This window comes from Poecilia formosa, unplaced genomic scaffold (assembly GCF_000485575.1).
Source record: "Poecilia formosa unplaced genomic scaffold, Poecilia_formosa-5.1.2 Scaffold302, whole genome shotgun sequence".
NCBI classification, from domain to species: Eukaryota; Metazoa; Chordata; class Actinopteri; order Cyprinodontiformes; family Poeciliidae; genus Poecilia; species Poecilia formosa.
In genome coordinates this window covers 701,428-724,799 of record NW_006800241.1, presented here as the reverse complement: position 1 = coordinate 724,799, position 23,372 = coordinate 701,428, and the positions used below count along the sequence as shown (strand labels likewise).

The window sequence follows — 23,372 nt, the reverse complement described above, 5'->3', positions numbered from 1 at the left end:
TGAAGTGACCGCTTGCATTAGGCTGGGTCTGCGTGTGTCGCTAAGGGGGAACCGCACAATGACAGATGGACTGGTTTTCAACGCATACCACCGGAGACCCCACTATTGAATTTTCTTTTTTTTTTTAGATCATTTGTTTTCATTCACTGCTGCTAAGAAACATTTCTAAACCCCCAAACTGAAATGAGTCCAGAGTGCTTTTAATAAGGGGCTTAGGACGGAGAGAGCCAAAGTTGATGGATTAGCGTTAATGCTGAATGAGGCAGAAAATCGGACTGAAATTAGGGAAGAAGGAATGGTTTGGTTGTGTGCTGCTCTTTTGAGGGACTAGATGTCGTCTGCATACATGAACATACGTAATTTAAAAAGAAAATGTATGTCAATAACAAACCATCACGCACCGTGAGCATCGTGCTATTTTCTTAAGCAGGAAAGCTGGAGACGGAGACAATGAGCCTAAACTACCAACCAATGCAACGACAGACATGTTACAAAAGCCTATAAGTTCAACTTAGAATCTGTAGAAATCCTTTAAAATCACCGTCCATAGATTCTCTCTGTCCAATTTGAATGTCGCAAAAACACAAAATCTTACCAAGTAATTTTGGTCTAGTTTCCAGTGCAAGCATCTTAGTCCACTTGAAATAGGACAAAACTGACTTACAAGTAACTTCTCATTAAGATATAGGAGCTTGTTTCAAGTCAGTATTGGTGAAAAATGCTAATTCCACTGGCAGAATACTTCAGCTCTAACAGGACGATTTGCTCATGTTTTAAGCAAAATAATTTGGAACTTTTTCATCAATATTAAGGAATTATTGACTTAAAACTAGCTTCTCTATGTTGCTGAAAATGACTGAAAAATACTAGGATATTTGCAGTAGAAACTAGATGAAAAATACTTGGTAAGGTTTTGTGTCTTTTCAGTGTAGTACTCCTATCACACATAGATAGTCCAAGGCTTTGTTTGTTGTACTTTTGATGATTAAGGTCTATAGATAACGAAAACCCCCACATTTTGCGTCTCAAATTGAGAATGCTGTGAGAAAGAACCTTAATGGAAAGTCATGAAACGGATCATGAAACTTTTACACACAAGACACAAATGTCAACGCTGACGCATACTAACAGGAAACTGAGTGGAAGGAAGAAGTGTGGTAGGACCAATAATATTGCATCTATCACACAATATTCCATTTATTTTAAATGCAGCAGTATTTAGAAAGAAAAATGACAAGTATTTCAGGATAGTCCGGTAAAGTGACTGCGACTGCACACAATGTCGATTCAAGGAGCTGAAATTACAGAAAATGTGGAAAACCACGTACCATCTTCCACTTCTGAATCATGTGCTACTTTATTTTAGTCTGTCACATAAAAAACCCAACAAAAAACATCAATGTCTGTGGTTGTAACAAGGTAAAAACATGGAAAACAGCTGAAGAGGAGCCACAGAAATTCGTGCAAAGCTACACGAATAAACAGACAAGCATGAGAAAACAGAGAGCTCCATTTAGAGTTCAGATAGGTTCACTTTATTGCTCTTTAGTTCAGACAAAATAAAACAGTTTACATAAATTAAAGGAGTAATTACAAATTCCAAAAATATTACATCCATTCTAAGAGGCATCCGGACTGTTATATCCTGTGCACTTATGGTAGTTAGCCTTGGATCTCCATCTTAGCCCCGACGTTGAGGTAAATACAGATCATATCTGGAGGAAGGAGAGAAGTCAGCAGACCTACGGCTAATATGAAGGAGACCAAGATATGCATAATCAACCCCAGCTCTACTGTAGTAATATTCGTCCGTAAAGTTAAGGCCACTTTTTTACAAAGAAAAAAGAAAAAGAAGAAAGGACAAACAGACCAGGTAGTCGTCTACTGCTAATGAGGTTAAAGAGAATAAATGGAGGTAAAAAGTCAGACGTGGCTTAGATATGATCCACACCTACTTTATCTACATGAGATGGCGTTCATTAAATATGCATGGAAACCATGGATGTGCTCCGGTCAAACTATTCCCCAGAAGTGGTTCAACAACATGGCAGAGTGCAAACACCGTCAAGGGAGACAGTGGCTAAAAAAAAAAAATCTACCGACCACCTTAGCTGTCTTTTTTGTTGTTGTTGTTAACAGTAAACAGGTTCCAGCTCCAGTTTGGGTCTTTTGGACTGTAAACTGACCTTCAGCGTGAAGGTCTCCGCAGTGCTTTGTTCTGCAGGGCAGGCGCTGATTGTTTGTTCGCTTTGCTTCACCTTGAACATGGACACTTCCAGTCTCATGTGGGGAGCCCATTGATTTCTCAATATTTTTGTTCTCACTTTGCTGTTTGGCGTCTGTAATAAGATACAACATTGACTTTACTGGGGTTTGGGTAAAGCGACGGCTTAGATGTATGTTGGAAAAAATAAATAAATTACAATCTGACATCAAACGAAACCCTCAGCGGTCACTGTGTGACTGTTGCTAGGTGAAAACATTAAACCTGTATGCCAGTCATTAGCAGGAATGCCATGTTCATTTTCAATATTTAGTAATGCATTTGAACTGTTCTCATTTTTCCCAGGGGGCGATAATCATGCAATAATGTTAATGGATTCTAAAAACAAGACTTAGTCTGGATTTAATGCAACTTTTTTAACATCGGTTGCCAAGAAACCACACTTTTTTTTTATATCAGCAAGGTCCTGGGATAATTCTGGATATGACAGTCAATGTAACTGGTATATTTAAATGAGTAGCTGGATTTTAAATACACTTTTTTAAACGAGTTAAACTCTTGGCTGTTCCTCACATGTTGTCCATGTTGACTTAGTTTAGTTTATTGCTGTATTTCAAGCCATATAAAAGTAAAAAAAAAAAAAAAAGCATATTAGTAGGTAAAAACTGAGCAAAAATAAAAAAAATATATACATCTACTTATGTAATAATGTACATAAATAACAAAACGAGCTGCTCCATGTCCGCCGAGAGGAGCTGTGAAAATATAAGGGCTGAATTAAGCCAGAGCTTCGCTTATGGGTACAAGAAGAGTGTGGTTTCCCTGCAACTCACTAAAACAACTTTAAACCCAATGTTAGCGCAATCAGGTCTTTAAACTGCATGGTAATTACATGCATTGTTTTGTTTCTTGCCAAACAACAAAATAAAAATAAGATTTAGTGAGAAATGACTTATAATTTTAGGAAGGTGACAATATGATATATAATAATAATAATGTAAAACAATTTAAAAAAACGGAATGACATTTCACGAATCAATAGAGGGAAAGCAAATACAACTTAAGAGGAACTGAGATTTAAAAAAAATGTATTCAGAACGGCAAAGATGGAAAAATTTTGTTTCAATTAAAGTTGTGAACAATCTTGACAGTGAGGTGAAATTAACACTAAATGTAAATCTCTTTCTGCTCTTAAAAGACATCTGAAAAAATTGATTAAGATGAAGCAATATGCCACTGAATAACTTGATGTTTTCTTGTGTACTTTTTGTGTGTATTTGAATTATTGTCTGAGTTGAATAGCTAATTTTCTCTTTATGTGAATCTGCAGAAATATTATAAGTTTATACTATGCCCTCCTCCTTTTCATTCTTGATTTCTTTCAGTTGTTACACGAACTGGGAATGAAATACAGAAGTGAAATAAAAACAGAAAAAATGGATATAAAATGTATACTCATAATAAGCATATGTGAACCTCTGACCTGCACTGTGCTTGTTGTTCACCACCCATATGACACATCCACGGTTATGAAATGAATACTTTTTTTCTCTTTTTAGTATCCAGCTATCCATCCATTTTCTGTACACCCTTGTCCCTCAGTGGGGTCGGGAGGTGCTGGTGTCTATCTCCAGCTACTTTTTTCTCCTTTCCCTTTTCCCATTTGCCAGAAGAAGTTTAAGCTCCAAAACGTGACAGGAGAGAATAAGTTTCTACGAATTTTGTTTTTGCAATAAACAGGAATAGTTCAGCAAAAATAAAAAAAAAAAAGGCAAAACACCCCAAATGCCCTATATATTGAGGTCTTTGTTTGGTGTAGATAAATAGGGGATGAGAAGGCAAAAACTCTACATAGTCTTGTAGCATTTAAAAGGTGCTCAACTTTTATTAATGTGCAAAAAAACTCTTCACTGGCTCTCCTTTAGCCATCCAAATGCTAAAGTGCATAGGGTTAGATTCGGATTCCTTCGCAGAAAAACAGTTCATACTTTTTTTTTTTTTCTTGTTTTTGTATCTTACACAACTCCGCCGTCGGCGTTAACGAGGACCATCTTTTCTAGGTCCTTCTTGATGTCCGGGAAGCCCCGAAGCGCCTCCTGAAAGTCGTCCCAGGACAAGGAGAAGCACTGGCAGTCGGTCAGCGCCTTCACCGTGGCCAGATGCTTGCCTTTGGTCAGCACGCACGTCTCTGCGGACACAAGGCGGGAAAAACGTAAGGCTAATGAGCGCGCGAGCCTTAATGACTGAGGGAGCGGGAGAGCCCTAACGGTTAATCTGAAATTAAAACGAACAGACGTTAGCCGTTAGCTCCGACGGGCTCCGGTGCCAACCGGACTGGGGCGGGTTCCAGCCTAAAAAGCCACTGAATTAAGCAAATGATTTAAAGTACAGAGGAGGGAGGGAGGAAAGGAACGAAGGAAGAAGAAGAAGAAAAAAAGTCACTATATGTGATCAAGCTGCCAAATGGAAAAAGGAGGAGGTTTCAAAGCGAAGCTTGGAACTGCCAAAGCCGAACATAAATACAAGGACCAACTGGCATTTTCAAAAACGCATTTGTCATGCTCAGAAACACATTTTGTAAAGACAGAACGCCCTGTGACAGTAACTCAACTGCGGTTCTGCCAAAATACAGTCACAAAAGTGCCAAAAAAAGCAACAAAGAAATAATTTAATTGGTTTTTAGGTACTATTAAATGTCACAGTGTTACGATCAAAATGAAATTGGAAAGCAATACATTTAAAACGCCTTGAAAAATGTCCTATTTTGCTATATAACCATGAAATCAGATTTAACCCCGTTTACTCTGATAACCTTAAATGAAATACAATCTGTTTTCATAAGCCACCTAATTAGTAGGGATGCACTGATCCACTTTTTTTTTTTACTTCTGATATAAAGATATCTGAGGATTAGTATCGGCCGATCCAATACAGAAAATCTTTTCTGAATTTACTTAAAACATAAATTCTTTAAAACACAGACATAAATACAGAACTACAAATGTATGTGATAACCCTGCACCAGTACAACACACTTAGATACACCGATGGCAAACACAGGCTTGGTCAAGCATGTAAAAACAATACAACTTGAATTTGTTCAGTCAGTGGAATTAGCAACATAAATAAAGACACTGAAAAATTGCTGTGATGAGTTAATAGTGATGACAACGAGGGAAAGGTCAAATCCTATTTTAAAAATGACTAAATATATAATTTGAAGTTCTCCGAATGTAACCAGAGATGTGGAACAAATCAAAGCATACCTCCAAAAAAGTCTCCGTCGCAGAGCTCCCTCTCGTACGACTCGGTCTCCATCACGGCCTCTCCGTGATCGATGAAGAACATACGATCGCCCGGGACATTCTGTCGGACGATGACGTCTCCCTCCTGGAAAACCTCGTAATGTAGCTTGAGGAGGACGTCGTTGATGAAGTTTTCGTCTCTGTTCTGAAACATCGGTACTTTCTTCAGCAGCTGGCTGCACATCACCATCAGGACTTGCTGGGAAAGAAAAGAAAAAAATTCATTACCCATGTTGCGGTTCATTAGGAATGTAAAGATCCAAACACAAAGTTAGACAATTAGTATATGTAGACTCAGGGTTTCCCCCAGTATATTATAAGCCTGGCGGGCCACCAGGCTTTACTTGTATCCCACCAGGCTAAACATTGCTTTTTTTTAAAATTTCATTACAACAACTTAGCAAAAGTGTCAAAATGTATCCCAGTGTGCTTAGGGATAGTTGTGTATTGATGAGGTTTACCTCTTTGAGGGATGATGATATCGTGTCCATTATGTATTTCTCGTCGAACCATTTCCCTCCGTAGCGAGCTTGGTAGTAGTTGCTGATGCGAAGCTGCAACTCTGGTGGAAGCTTCATGAAGGCCATATAATGCTCTAAGCGACTCATCTGTGGGAAAACAAACCCCAGCAGTTATAAAGTATGTAATTCCATAGCATAATGCTTAAAGGACTCCAAGATTCATATATTAGAACTAGGAAATCTAAAAAGCTTAAAAGTATGAACCTTTTTTCTGTAACGGTCCAGCATGCTGAAAACATTTTTTTGTATGTCTGAGCCAAATGAAGGAGAGAGTGTTTAACAACAACTGCGGTTTGATTATCACCATTTTAACAATTTTATCCACAGAACCTGCAGAATTGGCTAAACGTGGCTCTTTTAGTGCTAACAAACATGCTGTGAAAAAATTTGCACTGTGTAAGCTTGTTAAACATGTCGATGTTCACTTTTGAAGAGCGACTGAATGGTTTGGGTAGCAGAATTATTTTAGCACTCACAAATCCGACAATGAGTAACTCCCGCTTCTCATTCAGTCTGCTCTGGTATAAGTGTCTGTGAGCAAACTGATTCCTATTAAAGTCATTGTGGATTTTATTTATATTATATTCTTTAAATATACATTTATGATTTTATTGTGGTCTGTAAGTTGTGTTGTTTTGTTTTTAATCTGTGTACCTATGGACTTATAGTCTATGAATGCAGTTTGAACTGAATTGAATTATGGAACATGTGTTTAGGTTCCACAGTCATAAATGTATTTGCTGATAAAAATGTCTAATTATTTTGTTTGCTAGATAAATACTCCAATAACCAGGGACTAGTTATTTATTAGGTTTCCGTAATAACATATATTACAAGGTTTCGGTAATAACATATATACTCATCACAAAAAAAACACGGTACAATAAAGGAGAGCCAGCAACTTTACTCGCTGAAGGCTAGTATAAGGACCTTGCTCTTGTATTCCTTGGCTGCTGGGTCAAGGTTGGCGATCATGGTTGTAGCGTTGGCTACGAGGATGGTGTACATCATGCAGCCAGACACCATGCTGACCATGACGATCCACATCTCTATGTAATCTGGACAGCAAAAGAACTAGTGAGAACCTTTGGGTACTTATGTGTTTGGTTTTTTTTTAAAGTGTGAGATGCCTGAAGAAGAAGGGAGTGCCTGACTTGTTGGAGCATCCATGGATCCGTAAGAGAGAGCAATCATCTGGGAGAGAGCTCGGAAAACTCCCCAAGAGTATTTAACGATGACGGTGGAGTTCTGAAAGAAATAAGACGACGTTGATATATTGTAACCCATTAGCCAAACCACCAAGTCACCAAGAATCCACAGAACTGTCCCTCTAATTTAATAAATCCGTTGCCCTGTTCTGTCTGTACATTTGGGGAAAGGTTTGGTTACCATCAGGTTTTCCTTCCGAACCCAGCAGTCGGTGGGAAACTCCTCCAGCATGGGGACGAAGTACTGGATGCAGCCGTTCCAGTGACACAGCAAAAAAATCATCATGAAGAGAGACAAGATGCGGAAGAAGAGCCGAACTACCTCCAGGTTTGCATTTGACACCTGCCGAGAAGACACGACACAAAAAAGTGCAAATTTATATTGAATGTGCACGAGGTTTCTAGTACATCTACAACTTGTCATCAAAACATCAAACTCGGGCGGTCATATTGGCTAGGCAAATGCCGCAAGTAATGTTTTCCATGTGTTTTAGCCAATAATCTGCATGGCAACGGCGAACACAGGGAAAAGCATGGTGTTCAAGAAGGACCCAAAAAAAATTGGGGTTAAAAACTTGAACTCCACTTTAAAGAATTCATCAAATGAGCATTAGAATTACATTTCCTTCTGGGTTAGTACGAGTTCTGGCTTCACTGCTTTGGTCAGCAGTTCAATCAAATGACGGCTGTACGACTGAATAAGGCAGAGTAAGAAACGGGAGTGGTCAGACGATCACCCGGACTGCAAACAAACCAACAGTTTAGTCAGATTACCCTAACAACTTAATTTACACCTAAATAAGTAATGATCCTCATCAGTCAGGAAAACGGTTCAAACAGACATAAACCTACAAGGCCAAATGGATGCCTCTCCAATATTCAGCTTGTCAATCTGGCTCCATTTAATGTGCTTATTTAATAGAAACACTGCTTGGTAAAATGATAATTAATGCACCGATTGTTCGGGTGACCGGCAATTGGCCATGTGTAACCGATCTCATCCACCAAGCTTATTTACATTTAAATAGCCACAAAACTGCTTCATTTGGCTTTCCTATGCATTACAAGGAAACCTAAAACTCAGGACAATTTATCGGTGGTTTAAGTTGTTTAGTTTGTTGTGAACTGACTTCAAGCCTTGTGATTTTTTTTAAAAGGAAAACACTGCTGTGCACATTATTATTTGGTAAGAGACCCAAAGCGGGTGTGTAGTTAGACTTGTTCTGACAGTTTTGTTTGTATTTAAAATGTGAAAAATGAAAAACTAAAGAAAAATATTTTTTTTGTTTAATTTTGTTAATTTAGTAGATTGGACAGCAATCTACGAAATCAATCTCTAAATGTTCAATTTCATTTAAATGCAGTGTTGAGCGCTACATCAAGTACAGTTAAAAAAAAGTTTTTATTGTTTCACGAGTACTGTTCAATAATGTTCTTCAATAAAATAACACGGGACCATTGAAGTTTATTGTAACCTTACAACACCTGACAGTGTCAGTTATAAAAATATAATTGCTTCCCCACAATATCTGGCTAGATCTGGCTTGTACAACCCCTGAGGTGGTTTCAAAAACCAGGTAAGAATTTCATGGTGTCTGTAAATGGAGAAGAATCTGGCTGGGACCGACCGAGGAAGAACTGGTTAAAGCCAGGTCTACAGACAAGGGGCTAAAGAAACCAGATATTCAGTCAGATGAAAAGATTAAGAGAAATGGTAAGAAATACTTCATGGACTCAGGGAATGTAGGTGTCCTGAAAAGACACTTTATTAACAGCAGAAAAAACTGACTGACAAACAAAAGAAATGAGCCTCCGCTTTCTAGATAATAGCATACAAAAAACAAACGGCAGAAACAGTCGGTCGATTGTTGATATTGCCAACAAAGCTCACCAACCAAAATGCCATCTCTTAAGGAATCGGCATAGAGAAGGAAATACAACGTCTTTTGACACCTTCTCCTTCAACAAGTTTTCAATCGCTTATCGTAGCAGGAGCAGTACAATCACCATACATACAACACACGACTTTCCACCATGGCTAATCAAATTCAAAATCAGATTTTGAGTTTGAATATGTCTGAATGAACTGTTTGACTATGAGTCTATAGATCTGGTCTGCCTTGGATCATTTCCAGCTCGTTGCTAGAACAGAAAAACCTAAACTAGATTCTTCTGCAATGAACATAATGAGCACAATTAGAGACTTATGAAAACCTTTATTTATACTGTTTGCAGAACACAGCAAAAGTACTTCCAAATATTTTAGGGCCACCCTGAATTGAGACAAAGAGATAGTTGTTGAACTTACTTTCTCAACTTCGTTGAAGAACCTGACCAGTCTGGACACTCGAGCCAGCCGGATCAAGCTGAGGATCCGCACGAACATCAGTATCCTCATCATCTTGTTGGCCTTGGATGGGTTGTCATCGTTGTGGTAATGTAGGTCCTAGAAACGCAAACAAGGTGAGGGTTCTTTTTTTGTTTGTTTGTTTTTGCTGTAGATCTCAGGCACCTCAAAGTCCCATTACCGCAAACAGCAGGATGTATCCGATGGGGAAAGCTGCTATGACGTCCGGGATGAACCATGTCCTCAGGTAGCTGACTCTGATTTTTTTGATATCCAGAATAGCTTCCTGAAAGAGAGGACGGAGACCGGATGTGAGCCTGTGCCATGAACCGATTTAGAGTGTTAACACTCCGTCTGATCCGATATTTAGGGAGTACTTTGAAAATAAACCGTCATGCTGGATCGGATTTGTATGTATGATTCATACAGAAGACTTGCATGAATGTCAGAAGTTCGCAGAAACGGACTAAAAAAAAAAGGTAATCCAGATGCAAATCCAGATGTTTGTGTTGAAAAACATCACAGACGCACCATTCGTGATTAGCAAGAACTCCGTGATTCGGGGAAAACAAACGGGATATTGACAGAAGGACGCTTAATTGGAAACGTTATACGCTCATTATAATCCCCCGTTATAAAACCGCGCAGCAGGTGCCAATGTTGCCCGTATCTCAGGATGGGCGGTTAATCTAGCCTTTCGTGTATTGAGTGGATTACAGATGGGACGGGGATGGATTGCATGAGCCCGTCGGTGAGGGGATTATCTCTCCGTCCAGATTGTGTCTGAAAATAGAGCGGGCGGCCGCTCTCACCTCGGCGTCCTCCGTTATGATGCCCATCCGGAAGTTCAGGACCACGTCCAGCAGAAACAGCGTGTCCGAGAACACGTTGAAGCTCTCCCACGCCAGCCCGCTGTCGCCGTCCAGGAAGGCGATCTCCATGGGAATCCCGATCAGGTTCAGGAAGGTGATGGCCATCATGACCATGATGTAGTAACTCCTACAGGAGGGCAGATGCGGAAGTTAAAGAAAAAACTAATTATTTTTATTTTATTTATTTGTCTTTCTGAGACTTGAAACTTTCAAGGAGCTTAAGCTAAATTCTGATGCTGAAGTTGGTAAGACAAGCCGCATTATGCGCCCTAAACACTGTGATAATGTAACTGCACACCCCGTCAGCCGGGCTTAAATTGCCTGGCTCCAATTACTCCGCTCTCTGATCCCAGAGGTGGTGTTCTCTCTCTGCTTTTGCTTTGTTTACAGACTAATAACAACCTATAGATCTAAAACAAACAAACAAACAACAACAAAAAAAACGCGTTTCCTGTTTTCTAATATTTCTGTATCAACATAAGAAAAAGGTTCAGGTTTTTGTCATGTTTTATTTTAGGGATCTCTTTTTATCTGTTTCTGTCTTGTCTGACTTCACATATGCAGTGCAGAGAAAATGAACTGTGGACCCCCATCCAGAATCATTGGTTCTCAGTGTTGTTTTATTGCAATGACATAACCTTACAGTGAAAGATTAGCTGCGGTTCTCCTACAGTGACCTCCATCACCAGTTTTTCTCACTCTGTGGGGTTTTAAGGTAAATTTCTCCAGCCTTGTTTTGTCAGCGCTCCAGTTGCTCCAAACCTTTTTATCTCTGTCTAGTCTTGATTAGTCGAGCAGCTGCTTTCCCTGTGGTAATTTTCTGATCTGAAAAGAAAACATCCCATTTTGAGCAATTTCTAAGAGAAATTATTTTTTTTGCCATGATATGTTAATAGCTCAGGGATTATGGTTAAATATATTGATTCAATCACTGTGTGTCAACACATTAATCAACTGAAGCATATTCACTGTAAGGGGACTGGCAATGGGGCAACTAATCGTGGTGCCATTTTTTTTAGATGAAAAAATATTAAAATTAGATTTTTTTGTCATTAAATAAACATAATTACATTTTTTCTAAATTTACAATATAAGATTTCTTTTTACAAATTTTTTTGGAGGATTGCTAATCAGTTTGCTGTGAAAGTTTAACAGCAAAGATTTAAGGAGGAAAAAAGAGACAAATAAATGTTCCAAAAACAAGAAAGAAGTGTAAAACAAAATTTTTAAAAAATAGTTTGAAGTCCATTGTAACATACTTTATGTTTGAGACATTCATTATGGTAACTATTGCTGCGTAGGAAGCAACATAAAGTACAAAAACTTGATAAAAACAAAAAATTTGATTCCTTTATTCCCTCTATATAATGAATCCACTGATTAAGTGACATGTAACAACCTAAAAATCAGTCTGGTATTGTGGAACTAAAACAACTGAACCTGTAGTGTCTAGATTTTGCCTTGTTTGCACCTGAAATGTGTCAACATACTGTAGGTAAAAAAAACAAAAACAAACTGACTAGTTTCACACTATTACAGGATCTGAGAAACGAATCAAGTGGTGGATGGTACCGGTTTAGTGTTCACGCCAAATGTTTGAAACATTTTCAAACAGCATTACTTGGAAAAAAAAAAAGTCGAGGCATCCTGTCAGTCAGCTGTGCTCAGCAGCAGGTTGGGGAGGGGCAACTTCAGAATGGAATAGAAAAGAACACACTTTATTGATCCTCCAGTGGAAATTGATTATTTGTTGACATACAAAGTGTTAAATATGAGTAAATACAAATATAACAATAAGCGATATAAATNAATTTTGCAGAATGTAAAAATAATACTGCCCCATTTACAGGGGCAAGATTATCACATCAGACTAGCCATTAGCAGTTAGCAAACACCTGGTGGGACTGCTGAGCTCATTATAGGAGCCACTTCTCAGAGCGACGCTGGTATATATGTTGCTAAAGAGTTAATAGAGGAGCCATGCTGTGATCACGTCCTTTCAGAAAGAGCAGGTGTTTATAAGAGACACAGGCCCAATTTTAAGGCGTCAAATTAGGAAGTTAAAATTCTTTTAAGTCATGTTTGACATATACAGCATTTTTATAACAACTGAAGGTAACGTAGTTACTTGATTGTGCTATAAAATGGCACTATAGTACTGCCCCTTTAAGAGTGCGCGGACACCCTGCTCCTCATCAATCATCATCAGAAGATATTTCTTGCGTTATTCAGTTGACTTTACTTGTCAGGCTTTAGATCCTTCTTCCTGAACAGAGCCATGGTGAAGTCATTGTTCAGACACATCGTGTCCTCTGAGATGCCAAAATCACGCATCTGGGGCGTCTGCAGGTTGTCGTCGTCCATCCGCAGCGCGCATTTAGGAGTCATGGCCAGAGGCGGCGGCGCGGGCGTACGAAGCGAGGGCTGCGGGAGGTTCAACTCCGGCATGGGAGGAACTTCGGCGCACCACTCTGCTCCACCCAGAGCTCTCTTCATCTGTAACTCAGAGAGACCGAAATCGGAGAGCTTAGGGGTTCGCAACAAGTCGGCGAAGGGATCCACCGCTGTTGGAGGCGGTGTGGAGTTCGTCCTCTCATCCTCCTCCTGGCCTTCGTCTTCTTCGGTCGCCAAGCCGGTTTCATCCTCTTCTGCTTCTTGATCGTTTGGGTCTGATGGACGGAGGGGTGGGGGGAATAAAAAGTGTCAATTCAAGTCAAAAGAATCTTACAGGTGTTTCTCCAGATCTGAAACATTTCAAAGACACAATGAAGGAATGAGATTTGAATTAATGCTTACTGTTTGGAGTTTCTGCGTCAGATGGAGCTTGGTAACCATATTTTTCCAGGTGTGTCCTGATTGTGTGGATATCTTTAGAGACCCTCCGTTCCATCACTCTACAGGCCTTAATGAAGTTGCTAACCTCCTCCTCTCGTTGCTTTTGCTCAGCCAACTCTGCTTGTAGCTGCACCTAAACAAGCAACAAGTTTATAAAGATACCTTAATGTGTAAGGAAATTGGTAAAATACTGATCCAATGTAAGGAGTATATTAATAAATAAATGTTTAAAAATTAACAGATAAAAAGAAAATAAAGCAATATTCACCATAAGAAGCTCTAACTTTTAAACGTCGGCACTTATTGAAACATTTTATTCATTCGACTTCATTAAAGTTCTGTTATGTCAAATAAGAAAATTAAAGGCTAAGCAAACAATATAGAAATATTAGACTGTCAAGAATTACACTTTAAAATAACTCTTGATTTGTTAAATGTCAGTTTTACCCAACATAAGAGATGTGTTGTTGTTTTTTAATTGCTTGGTCTATATGCTGTTAGGATTTTTTTAGAAGATTTTCTTAACTTAAGAAAAATTAATTGTACCGTAATGGTAATTTTTCTGTTATTTTTGTGTATTTTAATTACAAACAAAGGACGATAACAGTTCAGGCATATACACCTTGGCAACGGAAATAATTTACAAGATGTTTGCACTCCAAGTGAATACAGACCTTTATATGATTGCTTGTCAGGAAAGAAGAAAGGTAGAAGAAAAACAAAATATATTAGTAACCAAGAGCCTCAGTATAAACTAAAAACATTAACTGTCCTGTTGCCTCAAAGATAAACAATTTCCTCCAGTTTTTCAATAAGAATTCTTCATTCAACATTAACTTGCATGTAATATTTTACAGCTTGTGCTTAATGTTCCTGCTTGACTTTTTAATGGAAAATATTAATTTCCAGGAAGGATTTGTTTATTGAAGTGTGCTGAAAGGACCGTCTATTTATCAGTATGAAACCATTCTGTTCTATTCTATTCACCTGAAATGAAAATGGAGATGAAGGAAAATGCAAACTATACGTAGTAAAAGAAACACGGGTTCTAGTGAAGCTAATTATGTTCGACAGCATTTACATTTATATGCTGTCAAACTGTAGATACTTTAACTAACTAGTAGCATTTTGCTATTTACCGATAAAGAAGTGGTTTGAGAAAGTGGGTTATTTCTGCCACACATTTTTGCCAGAACATCTAATACATTTTTCTACCAAACAAAGAAAAACTAACTGAAGATAGACAATGTATTATTTCTTTTATCAAGCGAAAAAAAAATACATACATTAGCACAGCTACGGTGCACGTAGTTACATAAAACAAACGTTAGTGGCGTAGGAAGCTGAGCCGGTGTTATAAATCTGTTGGTTAAAGCCGAGACTCGGGCAGGTGTACCATGCTCCAGGTGTACCTTGAGACTGCTGACGTCGCTGTTCACTTCATGAAATGCTCGCATCGCTCGGACGGCTGTGTCTAAAACGAAACAAACCAGTATTAACACATTTGTACATAACGATAAGCAACAGAACATGTTTAGGAGCAAGAAGAGACCAGCAGAGCTTGTTGCTCCCTCTCTCACCGCTGTCACCATCCTCGTTTCTTCGGCCCTCAAAAGCTTGCTGTAGTTTCTCGGTTTCGGCCTCTAAAGTCACCGCCAACTTCCTTAGCTTGGAGAAAAAGTCTCGGGTAGACTCCATTTTGGAATAGGAGTCCAAAGCTACTAAAAGGGATTAAAGCAAAACGTGAAAAATCCGAAAGTGAAGACGGCTCGTTTGTTTACCAGCTCTCACTGCTAGAAAACAACTTTTAGATTTTGGCGCCTCTTCCGGCGAAAACGGAAGTGCTTTCTTCTTCTTTTACTAAATGTGTTTATTTTCCTATGTTCGCCCCCTAAAGGCATAGTAGATCAATAGTTGATATCTAATTCAGTGAGAAAATGGTGGCGGCTTCAATAAATTTGTGAGGTTTCATAATTAAGAAAAACGTTTATGTGTATATAAAAAAATGACTAAATAACTTAAAAACAGATTTCTTATTTTAGAATTAAACCAATAGTGTCTCACGAGAAGGAGTGGAAAACTGACCCCCGTTTGACCTATTGGAAAGCATGAAACCAGAACCACTCTATCACGTCACATGAAAAAATTACATACTCTGTGGGATGACATGTTTGCATTAAGATAAGTTTAGGGTAAACATAATTTTAAATTAATTTTATAGGCACCAAATCCCCGCTGCAAGGACAAGCGGGTTTAGGCAAATGATGTATGAATGTTTTGGTTGTTTTTTATGTTTCTGACATGAGCTGCACGAGACCAATAAAAATAAAAAAAATAAAAAAAAATAAACTATGATCCTGTAATTACATTCAGTTGCCAGAAGATGGCGGTGTACATCAGTCAGGACGTTCCCTCCGCTACAGAATCAGAGGACCGCTACCCGTCTGTCTCTGTCTCTGACCCAAACAGCCTGACAAATAAATAGTAAATAAACATTTAGGGTCATTTTAATTATCAGACACCAAACAACCAAGAAAAATGGCTCCAGGTTTTAACTTTCGTCGGGTAAACGTTGGTAACAACGGCTACTAGTGCCAAAAAAGTAAATTATAAACGGATTCATACCTGTTAAAAGTCTTAAGATGACTGTTAGTTTCTATATCCACTGCAGCATTCATCATGGTTTTCCAAATCATTAGTTAAAATCTATCAAAGATCACTTGTGCATTATTTTTACTCATGTTAGCTGACCAGCATTACCAGTATATATATTGTGATGTCCAAACCAAATACGTTTTTTTTTCTTTTTCTTTACTTTCTTCAGTAGAAGCCCATGCTACTCAGGCAATTTTTTAAAATGAAAAACAAATACATAGCTGGACATCTTACATGTCACATATAAAACCTGTTATTTTATTTATTTATTTATTTATGTTAAGTAGAAAACTTAGCAGTTTTCTACCTAGTAGTAGAAAACTGTTTTGCTCTACTTGTTTCAGGTGTCGTACCAAAATGTTCCTGCTGTACGTAGAGGACTGCTGGCAGGAAAGGCAGCCAAACGCCCTCTATGTTCCTCTGATTGGTGACAGAGCAAGGTTGGACACAGCTGCAAGCCCAAACACTGGGTGGACAATTGGAGGCGTGCGGTCTCCAGGTTTCCCAGCAGGCATCGTTAAAATTTAATTGTGTCGGATTTTACTAGTCATCACTTTGAGGGAATCAACCTTAGGGCGGCACAGAGATTTAAAAACTTTATCGGCACACACGCACTTTGTCTCATACACACATTGTTTTTAGAACTTGTATTAAAAATAAAAATAAAAACAAAAAAAGGTGACCCATGCAGGTTCAGAGTTGGGTAGTGGCTAGTTGCATTTATTCAGATACTGAGAGACTTTTTAGGAGGGGTGTGGGAGACTTTTAGGAATATTTTTGATATGTTGTACTTTCTACTTTTACTTGAGAGCTTTATTATGAAGAACCGCTACTCTCACTTGAGAAAAGCTTCTGGATTCTCTACCCACTGTGAGTAACTTCATGAATGAAGAGCAAGCTTGTTTTAACCAAAAATTCACAGACATACACACCTGCAGCTTTTGCTAAAGTTTTACATATAGAAGAATGTTACTTTTGTCTCATAATTATTATTTATTTGAATAATTTCCATTTTGGTCTTTAAAATACCAAAGTTTCCACATGACTTTATATTTCTGTCTACAGACTCAAGTTTTAAATATCAAATGATTGTTTTGGTCAGTCACCCAGTGCCTGGGTAGCCTTTTCAACCAAACATTTCCTTACTTTTGAGTCACCGTTTTTTACTTTTACTTGAGTAAAAATATGCTGAAGAAGCACTACTCTTATTTCTGTGATGCTCATATGAGCAACAGAATTTGACACGACATTTTGTCAAAGCGGCCATCTTGGAAGCCGCTGGTTAGCATCCCGACTCTATAAGTACTTATTTACTTTTCAATAAACTTACCGAGATCCGATATCTGCAAATTGACTAAGGTGTTACTGATGATTCACTTTCAAAAAACACGAGTTATTCGTCAGAGGTTAAAGGTCGTAATGGCGTCTTGTTTTGGAGGCTGTCGATTCAAACAGTTTTGTAGGAAGGAAATGAAAGTCTCTGTATCTGTTTACGCATTACTACACATCTTTAAATTCATTTTAAACATGAAGAAAATATTTACATTGAGGCTGAATCTTAATAACTTGAAGAAGCAAGGACCGTCTTTGACACCGTCCTCCTCAACCCAAACGGGTCTATCAGAGGAACAATGAGGAACACAGCTGTTCAAGAGAAAACCTCCGGTTTCCAGACCAAAAAGATAAATGTGACAGAAAACATTTGGGTCCTCTGGGGAAAGGAGCTCGCTGCATCCGTGTCCTCAGAGTGAAAATAAAAGGAATATTTAGATCATCTGTGCATCAACCTTGCAAGAAGCTGAGCTGGCAAAAATATTTTGCCAGCTGAGGGGAAGAAAAAAAAAGTGTTTTCCTTCCCCAACAAAAAAAAAAGAAAAAAAAGAGTGAAATTAATGAGCCAATGGCTGAATGACACCAATACCAAACCAAAAAATACAACGATATTAAAATCCTGAATGTAATTTACACTGTAAATCCTAGTTCAACGCAGGTCAAGGCACAAAAATAACCACACAAGTGATGCTATTATGTAAGAAACGAGTGATTACTGAGGTCAGTTTCCTCTGAAGTGACCGCTTGCATTAGGCTGGGTCTGCGTGTGTCGCTAAGGGGGAACCGCACAATGACAGATGGACTGGTTTTCAACGCATACCACCGGAGACCCCACTATTGAATTTTCTTTTTTTTTTTAGATCATTTGTTTTCATTCACTGCTGCTAAGAAACATTTCTAAACCCCCAAACTGAAATGAGTCCAGAGTGCTTTTAATAAGGGGCTTAGGACGGAGAGAGCCAAAGTTGATGGATTAGCGTTAATGCTGAATGAGGCAGAAAATCGGACTGAAATTAGGGAAGAAGGAATGGTTTGGTTGTGTGCTGCTCTTTTGAGGGACTAGATGTCGTCTGCATACATGAACATACGTAATTTAAAAAGAAAATGTATGTCAATAACAAACCATCACGCACCGTGAGCATCGTGCTATTTTCTTAAGCAGGAAAGCTGGAGACGGAGACAATGAGCCTAAACTACCAACCAATGCAACGACAGACATGTTACAAAAGCCTATAAGTTCAACTTAGAATCTGTAGAAATCCTTTAAAATCACCGTCCATAGATTCTCTCTGTCCAATTTGAATGTCGCAAAAACACAAAATCTTACCAAGTAATTTTGGTCTAGTTTCCAGTGCAAGCATCTTAGTCCACTTGAAATAGGACAAAACTGACTTACAAGTAACTTCTCATTAAGATATAGGAGCTTGTTTCAAGTCAGTATTGGTGAAAAATGCTAATTCCACTGGCAGAATACTTCAGCTCTAACAGGACGATTTGCTCATGTTTTAAGCAAAATAATTTGGAACTTTTTCATCAATATTAAGGAATTATTGACTTAAAACTAGCTTCTCTATGTTGCTGAAAATGACTGAAAAATACTAGGATATTTGCAGTAGAAACTAGATGAAAAATACTTGGTAAGGTTTTGTGTCTTTTCAGTGTAGTACTCCTATCACACATAGATAGTCCAAGGCTTTGTTTGTTGTACTTTTGATGATTAAGGTCTATAGATAACGAAAACCCCCACATTTTGCGTCTCAAATTGAGAATGCTGTGAGAAAGAACCTTAATGGAAAGTCATGAAACGGATCATGAAACTTTTACACACAAGACACAAATGTCAACGCTGACGCATACTAACAGGAAACTGAGTGGAAGGAAGAAGTGTGGTAGGACCAATAATATTGCATCTATCACACAATATTCCATTTATTTTAAATGCAGCAGTATTTAGAAAGAAAAATGACAAGTATTTCAGGATAGTCCGGTAAAGTGACTGCGACTGCACACAATGTCGATTCAAGGAGCTGAAATTACAGAAAATGTGGAAAACCACGTACCATCTTCCACTTCTGAATCATGTGCTACTTTATTTTAGTCTGTCACATAAAAAACCCAACAAAAAACATCAATGTCTGTGGTTGTAACAAGGTAAAAACATGGAAAACAGCTGAAGAGGAGCCACAGAAATTCGTGCAAAGCTACACGAATAAACAGACAAGCATGAGAAAACAGAGAGCTCCATTTAGAGTTCAGATAGGTTCACTTTATTGCTCTTTAGTTCAGACAAAATAAAACAGTTTACATAAATTAAAGGAGTAATTACAAATTCCAAAAATATTACATCCATTCTAAGAGGCATCCGGACTGTTATATCCTGTGCACTTATGGTAGTTAGCCTTGGATCTCCATCTTAGCCCCGACGTTGAGGTAAATACAGATCATATCTGGAGGAAGGAGAGAAGTCAGCAGACCTACGGCTAATATGAAGGAGACCAAGATATGCATAATCAACCCCAGCTCTACTGTAGTAATATTCGTCCGTAAAGTTAAGGCCACTTTTTTACAAAGAAAAAAGAAAAAGAAGAAAGGACAAACAGACCAGGTAGTCGTCTACTGCTAATGAGGTTAAAGAGAATAAATGGAGGTAAAAAGTCAGACGTGGCTTAGATATGATCCACACCTACTTTATCTACATGAGATGGCGTTCATTAAATATGCATGGAAACCATGGATGTGCTCCGGTCAAACTATTCCCCAGAAGTGGTTCAACAACATGGCAGAGTGCAAACACCGTCAAGGGAGACAGTGGCTAAAAAAAAAAAATCTACCGACCACCTTAGCTGTCTTTTTTGTTGTTGTTGTTAACAGTAAACAGGTTCCAGCTCCAGTTTGGGTCTTTTGGACTGTAAACTGACCTTCAGCGTGAAGGTCTCCGCAGTGCTTTGTTCTGCAGGGCAGGCGCTGATTGTTTGTTCGCTTTGCTTCACCTTGAACATGGACACTTCCAGTCTCATGTGGGGAGCCCATTGATTTCTCAATATTTTTGTTCTCACTTTGCTGTTTGGCGTCTGTAATAAGATACAACATTGACTTTACTGGGGTTTGGGTAAAGCGACGGCTTAGATGTATGTTGGAAAAAATAAATAAATTACAATCTGACATCAAACGAAACCCTCAGCGGTCACTGTGTGACTGTTGCTAGGTGAAAACATTAAACCTGTATGCCAGTCATTAGCAGGAATGCCATGTTCATTTTCAATATTTAGTAATGCATTTGAACTGTTCTCATTTTTCCCAGGGGGCGATAATCATGCAATAATGTTAATGGATTCTAAAAACAAGACTTAGTCTGGATTTAATGCAACTTTTTTAACATCGGTTGCCAAGAAACCACACTTTTTTTTTATATCAGCAAGGTCCTGGGATAATTCTGGATATGACAGTCAATGTAACTGGTATATTTAAATGAGTAGCTGGATTTTAAATACACTTTTTTAAACGAGTTAAACTCTTGGCTGTTCCTCACATGTTGTCCATGTTGACTTAGTTTAGTTTATTGCTGTATTTCAAGCCATATAAAAGTAAAAAAAAAAAAAAAAGCATATTAGTAGGTAAAAACTGAGCAAAAATAAAAAAAATATATACATCTACTTATGTAATAATGTACATAAATAACAAAACGAGCTGCTCCATGTCCGCCGAGAGGAGCTGTGAAAATATAAGGGCTGAATTAAGCCAGAGCTTCGCTTATGGGTACAAGAAGAGTGTGGTTTCCCTGCAACTCACTAAAACAACTTTAAACCCAATGTTAGCGCAATCAGGTCTTTAAACTGCATGGTAATTACATGCATTGTTTTGTTTCTTGCCAAACAACAAAATAAAAATAAGATTTAGTGAGAAATGACTTATAATTTTAGGAAGGTGACAATATGATATATAATAATAATAATGTAAAACAATTTAAAAAAACGGAATGACATTTCACGAATCAATAGAGGGAAAGCAAATACAACTTAAGAGGAACTGAGATTTAAAAAAAATGTATTCAGAACGGCAAAGATGGAAAAATTTTGTTTCAATTAAAGTTGTGAACAATCTTGACAGTGAGGTGAAATTAACACTAAATGTAAATCTCTTTCTGCTCTTAAAAGACATCTGAAAAAATTGATTAAGATGAAGCAATATGCCACTGAATAACTTGATGTTTTCTTGTGTACTTTTTGTGTGTATTTGAATTATTGTCTGAGTTGAATAGCTAATTTTCTCTTTATGTGAATCTGCAGAAATATTATAAGTTTATACTATGCCCTCCTCCTTTTCATTCTTGATTTCTTTCAGTTGTTACACGAACTGGGAATGAAATACAGAAGTGAAATAAAAACAGAAAAAATGGATATAAAATGTATACTCATAATAAGCATATGTGAACCTCTGACCTGCACTGTGCTTGTTGTTCACCACCCATATGACACATCCACGGTTATGAAATGAATACTTTTTTTCTCTTTTTAGTATCCAGCTATCCATCCATTTTCTGTACACCCTTGTCCCTCAGTGGGGTCGGGAGGTGCTGGTGTCTATCTCCAGCTACTTTTTTCTCCTTTCCCTTTTCCCATTTGCCAGAAGAAGTTTAAGCTCCAAAACGTGACAGGAGAGAATAAGTTTCTACGAATTTTGTTTTTGCAATAAACAGGAATAGTTCAGCAAAAATAAAAAAAAAAAAGGCAAAACACCCCAAATGCCCTATATATTGAGGTCTTTGTTTGGTGTAGATAAATAGGGGATGAGAAGGCAAAAACTCTACATAGTCTTGTAGCATTTAAAAGGTGCTCAACTTTTATTAATGTGCAAAAAAACTCTTCACTGGCTCTCCTTTAGCCATCCAAATGCTAAAGTGCATAGGGTTAGATTCGGATTCCTTCGCAGAAAAACAGTTCATACTTTTTTTTTTTTTCTTGTTTTTGTATCTTACACAACTCCGCCGTCGGCGTTAACGAGGACCATCTTTTCTAGGTCCTTCTTGATGTCCGGGAAGCCCCGAAGCGCCTCCTGAAAGTCGTCCCAGGACAAGGAGAAGCACTGGCAGTCGGTCAGCGCCTTCACCGTGGCCAGATGCTTGCCTTTGGTCAGCACGCACGTCTCTGCGGACACAAGGCGGGAAAAACGTAAGGCTAATGAGCGCGCGAGCCTTAATGACTGAGGGAGCGGGAGAGCCCTAACGGTTAATCTGAAATTAAAACGAACAGACGTTAGCCGTTAGCTCCGACGGGCTCCGGTGCCAACCGGACTGGGGCGGGTTCCAGCCTAAAAAGCCACTGAATTAAGCAAATGATTTAAAGTACAGAGGAGGGAGGGAGGAAAGGAACGAAGGAAGAAGAAGAAGAAAAAAAGTCACTATATGTGATCAAGCTGCCAAATGGAAAAAGGAGGAGGTTTCAAAGCGAAGCTTGGAACTGCCAAAGCCGAACATAAATACAAGGACCAACTGGCATTTTCAAAAACGCATTTGTCATGCTCAGAAACACATTTTGTAAAGACAGAACGCCCTGTGACAGTAACTCAACTGCGGTTCTGCCAAAATACAGTCACAAAAGTGCCAAAAAAAGCAACAAAGAAATAATTTAATTGGTTTTTAGGTACTATTAAATGTCACAGTGTTACGATCAAAATGAAATTGGAAAGCAATACATTTAAAACGCCTTGAAAAATGTCCTATTTTGCTATATAACCATGAAATCAGATTTAACCCCGTTTACTCTGATAACCTTAAATGAAATACAATCTGTTTTCATAAGCCACCTAATTAGTAGGGATGCACTGATCCACTTTTTTTTTTTACTTCTGATATAAAGATATCTGAGGATTAGTATCGGCCGATCCAATACAGAAAATCTTTTCTGAATTTACTTAAAACATAAATTCTTTAAAACACAGACATAAATACAGAACTACAAATGTATGTGATAACCCTGCACCAGTACAACACACTTAGATACACCGATGGCAAACACAGGCTTGGTCAAGCATGTAAAAACAATACAACTTGAATTTGTTCAGTCAGTGGAATTAG

The 23,372-nt window shown here is 38.3% G+C and overlaps 3 protein-coding genes and 1 long non-coding RNA gene across 6 annotated transcripts in view; 1 reads left to right on the top strand and 3 right to left on the bottom strand.

Annotated features, from left to right (window-relative positions):
- Positions 1-1,512: 1,512 nt before the first annotated feature.
- On the bottom strand, positions 1,513-10,642 carry LOC103152160 (potassium/sodium hyperpolarization-activated cyclic nucleotide-gated channel 1-like). Its single transcript, XM_016660928.1, has 9 exons — positions 10,418-10,642; positions 9,787-9,891; positions 9,567-9,704; positions 7,440-7,601; positions 7,205-7,298; positions 6,981-7,108; positions 5,991-6,137; positions 5,491-5,728; positions 1,513-4,412 (listed from the first exon to the last, which is right to left on the bottom strand). The coding sequence occupies exons 1-9, from the start codon at positions 10,589-10,591 to the stop codon at positions 4,240-4,242; spliced, it is 1,359 nt and encodes a 452-aa protein (XP_016516414.1). The 5' UTR covers positions 10,592-10,642; the 3' UTR covers positions 1,513-4,239.
- On the top strand, positions 4,194-22,158 carry LOC107832990 (uncharacterized). Its single transcript, XR_001658697.1, has 3 exons — positions 4,194-4,204; positions 9,796-9,801; positions 20,261-22,158. It is a non-coding gene; the product is annotated as an uncharacterized LOC107832990 (long non-coding RNA).
- LOC103152159 (spindle and kinetochore-associated protein 3-like) lies at positions 12,702-15,190 on the bottom strand. The gene is made up of 4 exons (XM_007572523.1): positions 14,893-15,190; positions 14,725-14,786; positions 13,274-13,445; positions 12,702-13,146 (listed from the first exon to the last, which is right to left on the bottom strand). Exons 1-4 carry the CDS (start codon positions 15,008-15,010, stop codon positions 12,716-12,718), a joined length of 783 nt encoding a protein of 260 aa, XP_007572585.1. The 5' UTR covers positions 15,011-15,190; the 3' UTR covers positions 12,702-12,715.
- hcn5 (hyperpolarization activated cyclic nucleotide-gated potassium channel 5) overlaps positions 21,345-23,372 on the bottom strand; it is a 23,157-nt gene continuing 21,129 nt past the window's right edge. For all 3 annotated transcript variants that reach the window (XM_016660926.1, XM_016660927.1, XM_016660925.1), the window contains one exon: positions 21,345-22,443. In XM_016660926.1, the coding sequence (XP_016516412.1) occupies positions 22,271-22,443 (173 nt within the window). In that variant the 3' untranslated portion in view covers positions 21,345-22,270. The remainder of the gene's footprint in view (positions 22,444-23,372) is intronic.

Coding starts and splice junctions, on each gene's coding strand:
- LOC103152160 (XM_016660928.1), bottom strand. CDS start 10,591: ATGGTCATGATGGCCATCACCTTCCTGAACCTGATCGGGATTCCCATG. Junction 9,892..10,417: donor TCATAACGGAGGACGCCGAG/GTGAGAGCGGCC, acceptor CCTCTCTTTCAG/GAAGCTATTCTGGATATCAA. Junction 6,138..6,980: donor CCAAGGAATACAAGAGCAAG/GTCCTTATACTA, acceptor GTTTTCCCACAG/ATGAGTCGCTTAGAGCATTA.
- LOC103152159 (XM_007572523.1), bottom strand. CDS start 15,010: ATGGAGTCTACCCGAGACTTTTTCTCCAAGCTAAGGAAGTTGGCGGTG. Junction 13,446..14,724: donor GCGACGTCAGCAGTCTCAAG/GTACACCTGGAG, acceptor TTGCTTGTTTAG/GTGCAGCTACAAGCAGAGTT. Junction 13,147..13,273: donor TGACGCAGAAACTCCAAACA/GTAAGCATTAAT, acceptor TCCGTCCATCAG/ACCCAAACGATCAAGAAGCA.